At 43.0% G+C, this 17,032-nt stretch overlaps 1 protein-coding gene across 1 annotated transcript; it reads left to right on the top strand.

Annotated features, from left to right (window-relative positions):
- The first annotated feature begins 738 nt into the window (after nt 1-738).
- Nucleotides 739-16,643, top strand: LOC147896327 (uncharacterized). Its single transcript, XM_087382820.1, has 5 exons — nt 739-965; nt 11,834-12,089; nt 14,572-14,774; nt 15,229-15,416; nt 15,842-16,643. Exons 1-5 carry the CDS (start codon nt 871-873, stop codon nt 16,153-16,155), a joined length of 1,056 nt encoding a protein of 351 aa, XP_087238946.1. The 5' UTR covers nt 739-870; the 3' UTR covers nt 16,156-16,643.
- The last annotated feature ends 389 nt before the right edge of the window (nt 16,644-17,032 follow it).

Below are 17,032 nucleotides of genomic sequence, written 5' to 3'. Positions count from 1 at the left end.
TTGAGCATCATGCTTTGCAAGCAAAGTCTTAGCTATTCAGTTGTATTCTTCCTTTTCTTCTTAATGATAGAATAGTTTCTTTCTTGAAAAACATGTTTTCTCAATTTTGCAAAATTTTAGCCAATTTAGTTACATTTTAGCAAAATAATTTGCAAAACCCCAAGTTTTTTGATTTGGTGAGAAACATGTTATGAGGGTGGTTGTCGCCTCCTATGTTCACACCAGCAAATATAAATGCGACAGATGTCCGACTGGATTTTCAGCGCAAAGATTTCGACTTTTGTAGTCTTGCAAAAGGCACGGATTCGTGGATGATTGACTCGGTGGGGTGAGCAACATGGCAGGCACGGGACAAGTGTTGCATGAGATCAAAGTGAGGCAACGCCGATGTCATAAAACAGTGGAGGCGATGAGGTGTGAACCGAGCCAATACAGAGGAAGGCAAGTGGGAGTGAGGTGGGGACCTATTAGCTAGCTAACATCAATCCATGGGAGGGTTGATAGGAAGAAGGGAGCATAAGGAGGGGAAGGAGAATAATAATGACTCTTTTTGTCACTCTGTCTTTCTCTTTTTGTCACTCGTGTTTCTCTTTTCATTGTGTGGCCTGCCAAGTCTCACGAATTGATGGTGGCCGAGAGTGAGAAGCGAAACTAATTTCCAAGCCTTTTTTATCGGGCCACGAATTTCCACATGATCTCCACCTTTTTTCTCACTTGTTACTTGTCCTCTCTAAACTATTGGGGGACTCCCAACCGACTATTTGACCGATAGGGCAGGCCATGTGAATGACAAAAGTCATTCTAATTTGTTGGAAGTAGTAGTAGCTCTGCATTTTTAGCTTCTCCTTCGCATCTGCTCTCTCATCTTCAATGGCCTCCCCTAGCTTCTTCTCCCTCGCTTTCGCCTCCTCTTTCCTCTTCTTCCTCTGTCATTCCAGCTCCGGAGACCTCGATTCCGTTTACAGGTCGCTTCCTCTCCCCTTCCCTTTTCGTTTCTATGCTGCTCATCCTCTCTCCTTCTCCTTCTCCCTTCATCTCTCCAGAAATGTTTCACTCTTGCCCTTTCCAGCGCTCTCCTATTCCATCTGCCCCATCCAAGAGGATGGTGAAGCTACTGGTTTTTTTTTCCTGTCTTTAGATCCGTATACAACATTTCTGGATCCAGAAATGTTGTATACGGATCATCTGGCTTCACCATCCTCTTCATTGTGAAGAACTCGCTCATTAATTTTAAGACGAAAGAGTGATAGAACTTTTTTTCGGCGACTGAACAATGCAGATTGACGCATGAACGGTAGTATTCTGTTTACTGTTACATCTAGTAGCTTACTCTGAGACGGGCCTAATGCTCGAGGGAGCTCTCTAAGTCCGACAGATTTGGAAGGATGAGGTCTGTCGGCGAAGTAGAAATCGATTTGAATCATATGGAAGGTGCGCAATGGTTAGAACAAATACGTTGCTCCCGTTTTGGAAGATAGATCAGGTATCATGATCAGCGGCATTGACATCGCTGAGAGACAAACACGTTAATAAGATCCACAAAAATTAAACGATTGAGGGACGGGGTACCAGAAGTGCAAGTGAATCTTTTGTGCCGGAGTACATTGGAAACCTCACTACAGAGTTTAGAATTCACAGTAGAGAGAGAGAAAGCTTAATGCATGTGCCTGACATCTGTGCGCGTGAACATGTGGACACGCGTAGCACAGTATGTGTAAACATGCATGGCACAGCTAACTTGATACTCTGTATTGATGATCATGGCTTCATTATCCATATTTTCCACCCCAAATTGCAACTTGCAAGTGTGGATTGAAAAGTTGCTAACGGTATGCATGCGGTTCTATGTAAGTTCATGCATAATACGGGTCCACCCTTGGGTGACTCAGGTTCAGTCAGTTGCGTTCAGAGTTTTGGTCTATTGAAGGTTGAGTTTTGTTCGACTTTGGTGTGTGGTTTAGCAGCAGAGATGTTGATCTCTTCATTCTCTTCAGCCCCTCCTCTCCCTTCCTCCTTTCCTAGATTTCTTTCTTTCACCATCCCTAACTTTGGAGAGTCTGGGAAACTGGATGGGTCGAATTACCGGATTTGAAAGGTGTTCTGGCATTGATCATAGGGACTACGGTGGACTCTGTGCTTCTTCACATCCAAATGGCCGACACGCCAGTAGAAGCGTGGATCATTTTGAAGGATCTGTACGAGAAAGACAACACACTGCGTATGGTATTGAGGAGGCTACCTCGGAGTTTCAAAAGCTCTGTTACGACTGTGACAGCAGAACAAAGGACTAAACCTTTAACTTTTGATGAGTTGGGTCTATTATTGCTATAGGAAGAAGCTAGGGAGAAGCTCTATAACAACGACAAAGATGACAAGGCACTACTGGCGAAGGATTACGTTGGCAAAGGAAAGGGCAAGCCTAATGGTGGCAAGTCTAAGAAGGATGACTGATGACGAGGACACTTTCAAGAGGAAGTAGAAGTTCTTCTATTGTGACACACCAGGACATTTTGCGAAGGATTGCAGAAAGAAGAAGGCGGATCAGAAAAACAAAAGAAAGGACTCTGACTTAGATTCAGAGGTGATCCAAAAGCAGAAACTAATGTGGTAGTTGAAGAGTTGTTCTTGGTGACATTTCAGTGTGTTACTAAGGTCATATATACCGACCTAGAAATCACAGTGATGATGTTTGACATTGAGATGTTTGTCGATGAGAAGTCAGATGCCTTTGTGAAGGTGAAGGAAAGCATGGAGTGCTTGGTATCTTCCAGGTGCGTGGTTGTTGACATTGGCACGAGGGTGGATTCTATGGAGTGCCCTGGGGTTTCATTTTCAGATGGATGCTTTACTTCAAAAGGGAACAGTACATGATTACACAGGCTATCGGTATGTGCCTCGATGAGGTGCATGGTTTGCTTTCAGAGCAAGCACACAGGCAGTACGACGATTTGGTATGTACTTGATGTTCTTCATTTGAGCCTTTATAGCATCTTGTGGAGAGACTCTGCTCTTCATTTGTCTTAGGTAATGCGAGATTGGAAGGAATTGGCCTTCTTCAAAGACAGAAGGGGAAGTGTGGGTGCTTCTTCAAATCTTGGACACAGATTGTTGGAAGGTGATGAACAACTGAAGCCAGAAGAGTATGCGCTAGAGAGCTCAGTGAGAGTTCGTGGTCTAGGTTATCTTGGGATATTCATTTGTTGTGGACCTTGCCAAAGGAAGGACGGGTTGAAACAGACCCTCAGAGCATGGTGCCTAGAAGACTCCAGGTTGTTCACTCATTATGAGGGGGACAGCTGGAAGATCGTGGCCTCTGGATTGCTCGAGCTTGAAGGCGGGAATGTGACTGAAGGTTGTGCCAGGAGGTGTTACCAGAGATGGACTTGTATACCAGGTTGGTTAGCGGAAGTGGAATCAGACCTGGTGGAGCATGAGCCACTAGATGAAATGCTAGGAAAAGATTTCGACATCGAAGTGTTTCAAAGGACTACGACTAGGGAGTTACTGGAGCATCGTCATTGGCGTGTTGGCATTGGGTCGAGATGTGTCGGTGAGAGGGGGTGTTGGAAAGGTCACCTTCCATTTGTAAGCCCCCATATGAGGAGAGTGTGGGGGAGGGAGACCTAGGGCATGTGCCTAAAAGAAATATGAGGAGAGCGTGGGGGAGGGAGACCTAGGGCATGTGCCTAACAGAAAAGGAGAGAGGAGGCTGCCACATGGGCAGCAACTCAGAGGGAAAAGGGCTGAATGTCATGACAAGAGAAATGATTATTTAGTTAATTAATAGTCATTAGAACTTTATTATTGTTAGGCGCCAATTTGATGGTGCGGTTATATGTTTGTATTTATGATAGATCAAGCGGTGTAAATAGTACCGCCAAAACTATGTAACATTGGCCAATGATTATTAATAAAGATGTGCACACACGTGTCTAGGTCCTAGGGGCAATAGGAAAGGGAAAGGGTGCATTAGAGTGCATTGAATGGTAGGTGCATGGGTCATAGGCTAAGGGTAGGTGTAAATGGGAAGATGGAACTTGAGTGATCTCAAGGGACATTAATGAAAGGGTATCACCCTTTCATTGTGAATCTCACGTAGCATTTTTTTCTACCACATTGCATTCATCCGTCATCTCTCTCCCACCTTGCATGTAGGTCGAAAAAGAAACAAGTACTCTCACGAGGGCGCTCTTCCCCATTGGAGGGCCAATCGGCATTCAAATTCTGCATGCATTGCACACATTTGCATTTTCGAAAAGCGTGGATCTTCACATTTGGTATCAGAGCGGCGACAATCCACGAGCGGGACGAGAAGAGGGCGACAGTTGCGAACGACGGAAGTCGCAAGAGAGGTTGGCGGAAAAGGATCACGATCGACCGATCTCGAGGTTCTGAGACAAGGGGGTTTTCCTGAAAAATTTTGGCCTTCAACGGCGAACGGCGAACGGGGTGTTCTCTTTTGGCCGCGCCCCCCCCCCCCCCCACCATGTGAATGTACCCTTAAACCGTGAGAAAAAGGGATTCCCGTTCTACCCAACCGGAAGTCGGATCGGAATAAGATTTTAAGGGAGTGATCCACCCATCAAGTAACCCCTATAACGGTATCTAGAGCTCCAATCCGCTCAAAACAAGTAGCCCAAACGGAGCGTACCAGTTTACAGCAGAAATACAAGAAGAAAAGCTTCAAAGAGAAGGGAAAGGAGGTCATTTTAAGTGTTTTCTCAACACAAACGAAGCGGGAGTCGGATAAGTACCACCACCTCTACAACACTTGAAGTTTGCTGTAAAATAAACCTTCTTTTTTGAAATTACAGCAAGACATTTTCTCTCTTGTATTAATAAAAGGAAAGAATGGAAGGGGAAGGGACATATAACAATGAACTTATTCCTTTTCCTCCATTACCCCAAGGAGAGAGAGAAAGAACACCTTCACCCCCTCTTGAAGAGGATGGATTAGGTGAGAGTTATACACATCTTGAGTATGATAACCCACAAATAGATTTACAGCAGTCTCTCCTTCAAGAACCTACTGATAGGGAGTTCTCCTTTCGTAATGAAAGAAGAAATGAGACCAGCCAAGAACAAGGTGATGAGTTCACGCCTTTAACTCAAAACCCAATACACATGGATTCTAATCCAAGTGCAAGAGGAAGAGAGGAGACTCCTGTTGATAAGCTGGTTTTCCAGCTTAGCAATATGATTGAGCAGTCCATTATGACAAGATTAGGGACTAAGAGGACTTTAAACTTCGGGGATGAAGAGTTGAGTAACTCTTCTAAGAGGTCCAAATTCCAACCGCGAGAGAGAATTGAGTTCCCCAAATATGATGGGGCAAGGGAGGCTGACAAAATCCTCAATTGGATTCGTCATTTTGAGCTATACTTTGCCCATCAAGACAAGACAGAGCAAGAAGCTTGCTCTTGCCACATTGCATCTGCAGAAGGATGCTCTAATGTGGTGGTCCTTGTCACAAACAGGAAAAGAGCCTATTCATGAATGGGCTAAATTTGTGGAGCAACTAAAAACCACTTTCATGCCACCGAGGCATGAAGAGAACCTAACCTTTCGTTGGGAGAGGTTTAGGCAGTTCGATAATGAGAGTAATGAAGATTTTACAGCCAGATTTTGGAAACTCTCTCTAGAGTTACCCGAAAAGAGTGAGGAAGATAGGAGAAAGAAGTATTTAGCAGCTTTAAGCCCAAAAGTAAGGTACGAGGTTGAAATGTTTAACCCGACCACGCTTAAGGACCTCACTAAGCTGGCTGAAATAGCCGAGAGAAAATTGAATCCTCGTAAACCCTTCAATAAGGAGTATGGGTCATCATCTAAGACCAATAATATACCCACTTTTAGGAAACCAAACCGGTTTAAGAATAATAAAGGGAAGGGTAAAGCTCTTGTAAGGAATGTGAATAGCCAATCACGTCCTGGATGGGTGCCATTTCCTTCTATGACTGACGAAGAGAAGAGGAAGTTGATTAAGGAAGGAAAATGTTTCGGTTGTAAGAAACATAAGCCAGGGCACGTATGGCATAAGTGTCCCGTTCTCTTGGCTAAGATTGCCAAGACGAATTCAGGAAAAGGAAAAGCCAAGGCATCCAAGCAGGAGGGTGAGGCTTCTACCTTGTCACCCTCGAAATCTACTGTGACTATTGAGCCAATAGTGAATGCTGTCCATTCAGCCAATACCTTTGGGCATCATGATCTTTTTAAGGTGTATGGATTCAAGAATGGACAGAGAATAGTGGTTCTCCTAGATGATGGATGTAATTATGACTTAGTAAGTGATAGATTGGCAAAATTACTCCATCTTAAACCAGAACCTATAAAAAACATGTCTCTTTCAGGAGCTTTTAGGGGACACAATGAAGAAGACACATCCATAGTACGAAATATTCCTTTTCGTATACAAAAATATAGAGATCGAAGGGATTTTCTAGTAGCCCCTTTACAAGACGTTGACATGATACTAGGTAAACCATGGCGGTATGATTTTAACCCTGCTATTCATCCTCATACTCATCATTGTTGCTTTGTACATAAGGATGAAAACATAAGGATCGTAGGGGATCGGGACGTGTATACAATTCCATTGATTACTCCTACCCAAGCCAAAAGATTGGTAAAAAGAGGGGTAGATTGTAATCTTGTGTATATACGGGATTCACGAGATCTTCATATCTCAAAAGAAGATCGGAAGAGAAATGAGTTCCTTAGAGCTTATGAGGATCGATTTTCAAGAGATGACTCATTCGAATTGCCCATGGAGAGAGAAGATGATCATGCCATAGACTTAGAGCCAGGAGCTTCCCCTCCATGTAGAGCCCCATATAGGATGAACAGGATAGAAATGGAGGAGGTAGAAAAACAAATTGAAGATCTGTTGCAAAAAGGCCTGATTCGACCAAGCAGTTCTCCATTTGGAGCACCTGTATTATTGGTTAAGAAGAAGGATGAATCATATCGTATGTGTATAGATTACCGTGCTTTGAATAAACTTACGATTAAGAACCGGTATCCGATTCCAAGAGTGGATGATTTATTGGATATGCTTAAAGGTGCTAAAGTTTTTAGCAAATTGGATTTGAAATCTGGTTATCATCAACTTCGTATGAAAGCTGGGCATGAACATAAGACAGCTTTTCGCACTCTCACTGGACATTATGAGTTTTTGGTCATGCCTTTTGGCCTAACTAATGCTCCAACCACTTTTAGTAGGCTGATGAGAAGGGTTTTGCGACCCTACTTGGGAAAATTTGTCATAGTCTTTTTTTATGACATTTTAGTGTTCAGCCAGAATGAGGAAGAGCATAAGGATCACCTTGCTAAGGTGATGGAGCTCCTAAGGAAGGATCGATTGTTCCTAAATATCAAGAAGAGTGAGTTCTTCAAGACAGAAATAGAGTATTTGGGACACATTGTGTCTGCCGAGGGAATTCGGGTTGACCCTAAAAAGGTCAAGGCCATAATTGAATGGCCAATACCCAAAAACTTACATGAGCTGAGATCCTTCCTAGGGATGTGTAGTTATTATCGCAGATTCATTAAGAATTTTGCACGTCTTGCTTCCCCACTAACAGATTTGTTGAAGAAGCATTCCTTGTATGAGTGGGGAGAGGTTCACCAAGTAGCTTTTGAGGAGCTTAAGAGAACATTAGTGGCTGCACCAGTATTAACACTTCCGGACATGGACAAAGAGTTCTTTGTTGTATGTACGGATGCAAGTGGTACCTCGATTGGGGCAGTGTTGATGCAAGGAGGGCATCCCATTGCTTATGAGAGTAGAAAACTTCAAGGGGCTGAATTGAAATATATCACGTATGAGAAGGAGTTATTGGCAGTCATTCATGCTCTAAAGTTATGGAAGCATTATTTATATGGTTCTGCTTTCAAGATTAAGACTGACCATCAAAGTATCAAGCACTTGTTCTCTCAACCCATTGTCTCTTCAAGACAAATCAAATGGGCTGAATATATTCAATCCTTTGGGCAACCAAATATCGAATATCAGCCGGGAAAGGAGAATTTAGTAGCTGATGCTTTGAGTAGACGGCCCCAAGTTAATCACGTTTCTGTGATTAAGGAGAAATCATTAGGAGCAATGGTTGAAGCTTATCCTTTAGATGAGGACTTCGCTGACATTTATGGGAAGATTCAACGTAATGAGGTTGGGGATTTAGAGCTTATTCCATCGTGGATGGATACTTATTTTTGGGACGTGCCATATGTGTACCCAAAACATTTCGGTATCTAGTCATGAGTGAGTTACATGCGAGTCCATATTCTGGACATAGAGGTATTAGAGGAACCATTGACAATATTGAGAGATACTTCCATTGGCCTAAACTTCGCAAAGAAGTTTCGACCTTTGTTCAACAATGTGACGTATGTCAGCGCATTAAATCTGACACAAGTAAGACTGCTGGTCTTTTGCAGCCTTTGCCTATTCCTTCGGAAAGGTGGGAACACATTACAATGGATTTTGTGTCTGGTTTCCCCAAGGTTGGTCAGTTTGAGCAGATTTTCACTGTTATAGATAGGCTGAGTAAACAAGCTCATTTTATTCCCTGTAAAAAAGAGTTGTCTGCTCCTGAAACAGCAAGGTTATTCATTAGGGAAATCTTCAGGTTACATGGGTTACCAAAATCCATTGTATCCGATAATGATGGCCATTTCATTAGCAACTTTTGGACAGCTCTATTAGAGAATCTCGGAACCAAACTGAAATTTACTACAGCCTTCCATCCTCAAGGAGATGGACAAAGTGAGAATGCCAATCAAACCATAATTACTTTACTTTGAGCTTATGTCCATGACCAACCTAGAAGGTGGCCAGAGTTCTTACCCATGTTAGAGTTTGCTTATAATAACACTGTACATACTTCCACCAAGAAAGCCCCATTTGAAATCATCTATGGGCAATGTTTACCCACTCCAATAACACACTTGGGGGAGCGAATTTTTGCTGCTGACCAGTTTGCTGAGGATATGTCACAGGTTATTGAGCAGGTAAAAGAACATATTAAGAAGGCCCAGGTTCAACAATCCAAGGCAGCCAATAAAAAAAGAAAAGAAGTTTATTACAAGGAGGATGATTGGGTTTTATTGAAGATTGATAAAAGAAGAATCAAGTCAGTGAGAGGAAGTACCAAACATGTCAAGCTAGCACCGAAGTTTTATGGTCCATTTCAGATTTCAGCAGCTTTATATCCAGAAGAAGGATCCAGAGCGTATGAGCTGAAGTTACCAGCCCACTGGCGTATGAAGAACATCTTTCATGTGAGCAATTTGAAGAGATACCGTGGCGATACTTCTACGTTTTTGGATACTCAGCAGCAAGAAGAACCTGAACTTGAAGATGGGACTGAAGTTCTTACTCCGGAACAGATCGTATACCATAAAGAGAAGAGTACTCGTGGAAAGAAGAGATATATGTATTTACTGAAGTTTAAAAACCAGCCAGCTAGTGATGCACAATGGATGGAAGAAGAGTTCTTTACAGATTTTCCACAGATACTCGCAGATTACAAAGAGGCGATGCAATGGCAGAAGTAACAAGAGAAAGTGCACATAAGAGGAAGAGACAAGCAATAATCCAGAAGAGGACTTCTGCTCATTCAAGCAGGAGGGAGTGTCATGACAAGAGAAATGATTATTTAGTTAATTAATAGTCATTAGAACTTTATTATTGTTAGGCGCCAATTTGATGGTGCGGTTATATGTTTGTATTTATGATAGATCAAGCGGTGTAAATAGTACCGCCAAAACTATGTAACATTGGCCAATGATTATTAATAAAGATGTGCACACACGTGTCTAGGTCCTAGGGGCAATAGGAAAGGGAAAGGGTGCATTAGAGTGCATTGAATGGTAGGTGCATGGGTCATAGGCTAAGGGTAGGTGTAAATGGGAAGATGGAACTTGAGTGATCTCAAGGGACATTAATGAAAGGGTATCACCCTTTCATTGTGAATCTCACGTAGCATTTTTTTCTACCACATTGCATTCATCCGTCATCTCTCTCCCACCTTGCATGTAGGTCGAAAAAGAAACAAGTACTCTCACGAGGGCGCTCTTCCCCATTGGAGGGCCAATCGGCATTCAAATTCTGCATGCATTGCACACATTTGCATTTTCGAAAAGCGTGGATCTTCACACTGAAAGGGCTGACACATGTGGATAGCACACAACTGCCTGGCAAAGGTGCAGCATGGCATGGATATGCGGGCTGGAATGGGTCCCTGGTAGAGGCACACAGGAGGCAGAAAATGCTTGGCAGATGGCTCAGCATGTCAGGCCAAAAGGTGCCTGCAAAGGGCAGGCTATGGGCCGTGGCAGAGGCCCATTAATGGTGGGAGAACCAGCAGGAGTGTCGGCCATCTTGGAGGGGCTGGTTGGGTTGTTTGGAGCCAGCCAACCAAGCCTTATATAGGCAGACAGAAGGGGCTGTGACCCTGCCTTGAAAGGAGGGCTAAAGCCCTTGAAGTGTGGGCCAAAGGCCTTGAAAAAGAGAGCCCCAAAGGGGCATTTATGGCAGACCTGGTTGGCCAGATTAGGTCTGCGTGGTTGGTTTTTTGCCAGGCCCTTGGGGGCCTATAAAAGGAGGGCCTCCAGGCCCTCATTACTCATTCTCTGGAGCAGCCTTCACACAAGCAGCAGGAGCAGTCTTCTACCCATCTTGGAGCCTATACTTTGCAGGACCAAGAGACCTAGAGAAGCTGCAGACGGAGCTTGAAGGGTTGCCCACCTAGGCTGATCTATAGGCAGCAAGGTGGAGAGGATCATTCCGACGCTCGAGGTGTAGCATGCGGGCTCGAGTCTAGAGATAGCCGGCGGATAGGAGGAGGACCTTGTGGTAAGATCAGAGGACCACACCATTGGTAGGACTCTGGATCCATCTCTTTTGTATTGTGTCCATAGCTTTGGACGAAAATATATTATTTTGGTGGTTTCTTTATCTGGCTGGTTCATTGTCTATTGATGAGTCTACACATCTATGCTATACACATAAGTTTAAGAAGTTTGTGATTTCACACCCCACACCACACTATGTGAGCTCCTGGGCTATTCTATCAATCTTCCGCTGTGCGTACCCTCTGTCGGTCCATTTCCAACACAATCCTGGTGAGGGAATTCTTCTTCATTCACATCCCATTGGCATTGGTGTTCCCTTGTGTGGTTTTTGTTTGGGTGATGTTAATGTGTTTAAATCTACGGAAATATTGTCATGATGATGGCAATTGATTGTGAGATGCTTTATGTGAGTTTAATCTTATGCATGCTGGCTTAAGCTAATCTGCACGACTATGATAGATCCATCAGAATTAATTCATTAATTGACTGTAATATCATGGGACAAACTTCTTAACATTGTTTGATCCAACGGTAGTTGATTTAAATGGCCCACACTATCGGGATTGGCACATAGACCTCTGTTCACATTGTCTGTTTTTGTGGAAATTGATCTCCCATTCTTTCCCTGTTAAGTAATTTTGAGATTTTGTGTAGTTATGTTCAAAGCAACTGAACAGCATGAAATTGAGAAGGTAGTCTAAGATAAGACCCTATCAACAGATGCCTTAGCCGAATTCTTTGATTGCTATGGAGATGTACCGTTTCCAGGAAATTAATTTTTATGAACCTTTGATTTGGTCCTCCTTATTATTCTCTTGTTGGTTTGACGTGCGTCTAAATCTAAGTAGTTGAATTTTCTCTTTGCTGCTCACTAGCATGACAGCTGCCTGTAATGCTTATGGATTTTCGGTTTTTTGGTCATAGAAGCATTCTTTGTCATAGGCCACTCATTTAAATGTTTCCTTTGTTCTTGTTTCAGCTCTTGTGTCGAAAAATGTGAGGACACAGGTTGCATTAATTCCATGCGCTTTTCAAGCTGTAGAACTTCAGTGAATGGTGCTGGTACAGAGTGGCCCAAGAGTAAATCCCCTTTCCATCAGTTGATTGAATGGGACTGCAAGAGTGAATGTCGATATCAGTGCATGATTCTCCGGGAAACTGATAGAGAGAAAGAAGGCCAGCCACCTGTGAAGTATCATGGCAAATGGCCTTTCAAGCGAGTGCTGAACTTTCAGGTGTGTCACTTTTAACCCTCCGGTGAACCAATCCGCTTTCTTTTTCCCAGCTGTTCCATTGTTCAAAATTTTCACCCTCGTATGCTCTCAAGCAGACTTGATTTTTCTTGTAAAATGATACTTTAGTCTTCTTTCTTCTTCACTATTATGTTGAGTGCACCTTTTTCCAATGTGACTTTTTGCTGAAAGGGCTATAAAGATAGTATGCCTATCCAGACTTTATCGACAGTATGTTTCTTTGGCTCAAGCTACCATAAGGTGCATTAAAGCACTGAGTGAATTCGCTCAATGAGGTTTAATCTTCTTAAATACAAGCTTTTGGGAATATGATCCTGAATATATTGCAGAAAAGTGAAGATAAAGGCCACCAGTTGCAAATAAACCATGATGCTTTCTGTTAGAAGAGGCCACTAACCCATGTGTGAGCCCCATATGAAGAGGACAAGGGTTTAGATGACCTGGCTAACAGGCTGATTCAGGACTTGCAGTATGGGCAAATATAGTCCTCGGAACAGTGCGCAGGTGTCTGGTACATCGTACATCCCTGCAGCTGATTCGCAGTACAATATTTCTATGTCTGAGAACAGGCTGGACATATTTTGGTGGAGTTCTACAGACCCAGGTTGGCCTGGATCTGGTTGGTTTAGCCTTAGTTTGCTCAGTTCTAGTCCTACAGAAGCCCTTCATACAAGGCTCGCAGGAGCAGAACAGAGTCAAGCCTTTCATGCCCTACATCTCAGATTTTGCGCAGGTCTTCTCTGGCTGCCTTTTGCCTAGCTCATTGCTGGATGTTTCTTGCTCTCTTTGTGAGTGGTTTTCCCACGCCTGTCGATGAATAAAATCTGAGTGTTAGGTCTCTATTTTCTGCTTCATTTCTCTGAGTGTGGGTTCAGCATGTGTGTGCAGTGAGATCAGTGAGAGGTTGAGTTTTATTCTGCTCCATAGGTTACTACTTCAGTAGGCCCTCAACTCTAACATGGTATTAGAGCCAAAGGTGATACTCTCGTGATCTGCTCCAGGCTCCTGCAAAGTGCGTCCCTCCAAGAAGGAGACTCCGATTCAGTGATTTGTTGTAATTTCATTTTTCTGTTTGATTGTTGTAATTGAAAGCTTGTCAGGTCATTCTCAAGCGCTTGCAAATGGCTTCTTGCATGCCTATTCCTAACTTTGGAGAAGGTGGGGACTAAAGATCCCATCTAGAAGTGTCACACGCGGGTTCAGAGATCTAAAGGTGCCAGGCATATAGTAGGTGAACCTTTTGGTATTGTATCTTGTCTAGTTTGTGGGCGGACGGAAATATGTAAGTGTTGCCTCTATATTTGTCTTTGAGCACAGTCTATTTGCTGGCTGGCGCTCACATGAATGGTTGTGTAGTACACACATGTTATGAAGCTTGTGCAACACTTCGCTTGTACTTCCTGGGCTCATCTATCATTCTTCCGCTGTATCAAAGATCTTTACGTTGGTTTTACACAGGTTGGCCTTCATGTCCTGACTGTCACAAAAAGTTTATAGAGCTGTCAAATGCATCTATAGTCCCTCTGCCTCCTAGTGTGTCTACAAAAGAAGCTAGCTAATCAATGTAGAAAGGAGATAAGAGCTGTCAAATGCATGTATAGTTCCTCTGCCTCCTAGTGTCTCTACAAAAGAAGCCGGCTCATCAATGTAGAGACCAAAGAGGTGGAGATACGAGGCATCCCTGTTTCACCCCAATGGTGCTACTCACTTCTCCAACTCCCTGTGCGGTGCACATTGTGCTTGTGACTCACTGATGCAAAGCCATGGCCTCCCAAATAATGTCGGGGGGAATAACCAGGGCTTTGAGTCTTGTGATGAGGCCCATGCTATTGAATCAAAGGCCTTTCTGAAATCCACAAAGCAGTTTATACTTTGTTTTCCATGTCTGGCTTTCTATATGAAGGCCCCGAAGGTGAAGATGTGGTCTAGTGTGGAGTTTGGACTGATCGCATGAAAAATCTCCTTATCGAATTGCTTGCATGCATGTGCTCTTGACATACTTACTGATGTGTATCTCGAGAGTTGTCCTGTATACCTTGGTTGTCAATTGGCCAATAATCTAGTAGTTGCCTGTATCCATGGGATCCGCTGCCTTGTGATTGGGTATGATAGTATTCATTGTCCAGGAGTCAGGCAAACCTTTGCAGAAGGCTTCATGGAAGAGCTTGGTTAGGATTGGAGCAAAAACTCCTCATGTGTTAGTTAGGGAATTTTTTGAAGGCCCTCTTGGTCCTTGGCCTTCCCATTCACAATTTCTTAATAGCTTCTTTCGAACGTGCTGCGGTGAAGAGCATAGAGGTGGTGGGGCAGGGAATATCCTCTAGAACATGCATGGGTTGACTTGGTTGTTTTAAAGTGTATCTGCATAAGCGAGAGCGAGAGCGAGCGAGCGAGCGAGCGAGAGAGAGAGAGAGAGAGAGAGAGAGAGAGAGAGAGATGCTAATGGTTCATTCAAATATGACAGGAGCCTTTCTCAGTTGCCTTTTCTGTAGCCAATCTAGCTGCACATGTACACGGCTTGTCTTCATTTCTCAGTTTGGTACATTACAAGCTGCCAAGACGTCCTCAAGGGAAAAAGAGTCCCTATTATGAATACTGTGATGTATGGACAGTGTACGGGTTGGTTTCCATGAACTCTTGGCTATGGAGTGCAGCCTTCCATGCAAGGTATGCCCTACACTTTTGCTTTTTTTTGTTGAAAAGATATCCCGTCAAATGGCATTAAACGTGAGTGATTCAGTATATAGGATAAGCGTGCGGTGTGTTCTGAATGTGTGGCTCGAAGACAAGCCTACTGTGAGATCCAAGATTTACAATATGCATAAGATGGAAGTGAAGACGACAGAGCAGCAAAGAAGGCTGGCTGCTGTTCGGGGATGTTCTTGAAAAGGGTGACATAATAAATGTGAAACAAATGGAGTTCCAGTGCTGATGCTTAGATGTAAACCTTGTGGTGAAATAGGAGTGTAGGTTAGGTTTACATAAAGTCAGATAATTAATGGCTACTTGAATCCTACAGATGCCATATAAGAAAACAGCAATCTTGAAAGATCTACATATATCTAATTTTTGAAGTATCTGGTGCCACTAATCTAACATATTTCTTGACAACTATTTGCAGAGACATAAAGTTTACAGAGAGGCTAGACTACTGCTCAGCTGTTGCTCTACTAGGGATTGCACTTATTGTAGCTATTATCAGAACATCCAGTTTGAGGAGTGAGGCTGCACGTGTGATGGCGGCTGCTCCAATCATAGCATTTATTACTACTCATATTCTGTATCTCACCCTCTACAATTTTGATTATGGTATGCTTGATTTCTGGACTTCTGCATTTTATTTTCACGTGCAGCTTATAGGTTAATGCTTAAAAGATTGAGGGCAGATTTGACTTGTTTTTGGACCTGTACACGCAAGTATGCAAGCATGTGAACGCATGAGATAGGGGACATTGTATTGGCTAATTGCTTGTCCAATTCTGAGCTACGTTGAAGTTTGGTGGAGTTTGCAAAAAATGCAGTCAGCTTTTGTCTAGCTATCGTGTGTTGATCCTATAAAACAATAGCTGGCTGACGCCCATACATGTGGCCGATTTACTTTGACCTATCTACTTAGTATGGAAGGCCGTGGTTTTGTTTCCACCGGAACCACGGGGAGGGGGGGGGGGGGTAAAAAAAGAGAGAAGTTACTGATATATGCGTTTCTTAACTTGCATGTTTCAAATTTTGATCAGGCTGGAACATGAAGGTTTGTGTGGCAATTGGTTCTATCCAACTACTACTGTGGACTTTATGGGCTGGGTATGTTCACCATCCTGCAAGATTCAAGCTGTGGTTTGTGGTTTTGACTGGGTCTCTGGCCATGCTTCTGGAGATATTTGATTTCCCTCCCATTTGGGGTCTACTTGATGCTCACTCTATTTGGCATGCTGTCACTATACCCCTGACGTTGTTATGGTGGAGTTTTATCAAAGATGATGCAGCATTTAGAACTTCACAACTGCTTCATAGAGCAAAAGAGACAGGGGACACAAAGAAGGTTAGGTGACTTGTCATGTTCACATTTTACATTGGTACGTTGGATTGTATTTCAGCGTAATGGATCTTAAAAGGCAGGAATTCAAGAGATATATCGACATGTCAATTACATATTGGCATTGTATCATTCTTCGGAGACATGCTTAGAAGGCAATTGTGAATATAAGAAGGAAATACAAGGTGGTTCAAGGCCTAGGTTGGGAACAGTTCTACCAAATCTATGGACATCATGCACTGATATTAGGTCATTAGTCGAGCTGATCTTTTTGAATTTTGTGTCGAAGTCTTGTGAATCATGGTCTGCAAATTGATATAGTAGAGTAAATTGAAATGTACACAAATCATAGTTTTTGATTTACTGCTGTAATAGTCGGTTGAAGCAAGACCAGTGTAAGCAGTAGTTTGGGTTTGGTTCCAATGAATTTGAAGGCTGTTCCTTTGAAGTCCTTTTGTAGGAAGAGGGAAGACGACAATTGATCTGATAAGCTTTTCAGTTTTTGTTTTTGTTGTCATTTAGTCTGGAGTCATTGATTTTTATATGGAAATTCAGATACTTTGGCAACGGCAATCACTGATATGATTTATCTATACACTGGCCGAGCTTATTTGTTCTGCTCTCTTCGGCATTCTGGTTTGGTAAGGAAATTGCAATGAATGTTACCGGTCGGTTAAGCGTCTTATGGACTTCTTACTGCGTGATATTGAGCATTCCAGGCGTTTCGTTCAAGCAAGCAAGCTGCACTTAGTTTTTGTCATGCTTTCCTTCTAGTTTGACTGGTGTGATTAAACGTTTAGGTCTGTTTTCTCTCGTGAATTATTTCTAAAAGGACATTCACATTATGCGCAATTCACCTGCACAGAAACCAAAATTGGCATGTCGGACTTGC

The sequence above is a fragment of the Dipteris shenzhenensis genome, chromosome 12, assembly GCF_047967505.1.
Source record: "Dipteris shenzhenensis isolate YYH24624 ecotype China chromosome 12, Dip_SZ_1.0, whole genome shotgun sequence".
Classification (NCBI taxonomy): Eukaryota; Viridiplantae; Streptophyta; class Polypodiopsida; order Gleicheniales; family Dipteridaceae; genus Dipteris; species Dipteris shenzhenensis.
This window is presented reverse-complemented; position numbering and strand designations above follow the sequence as displayed.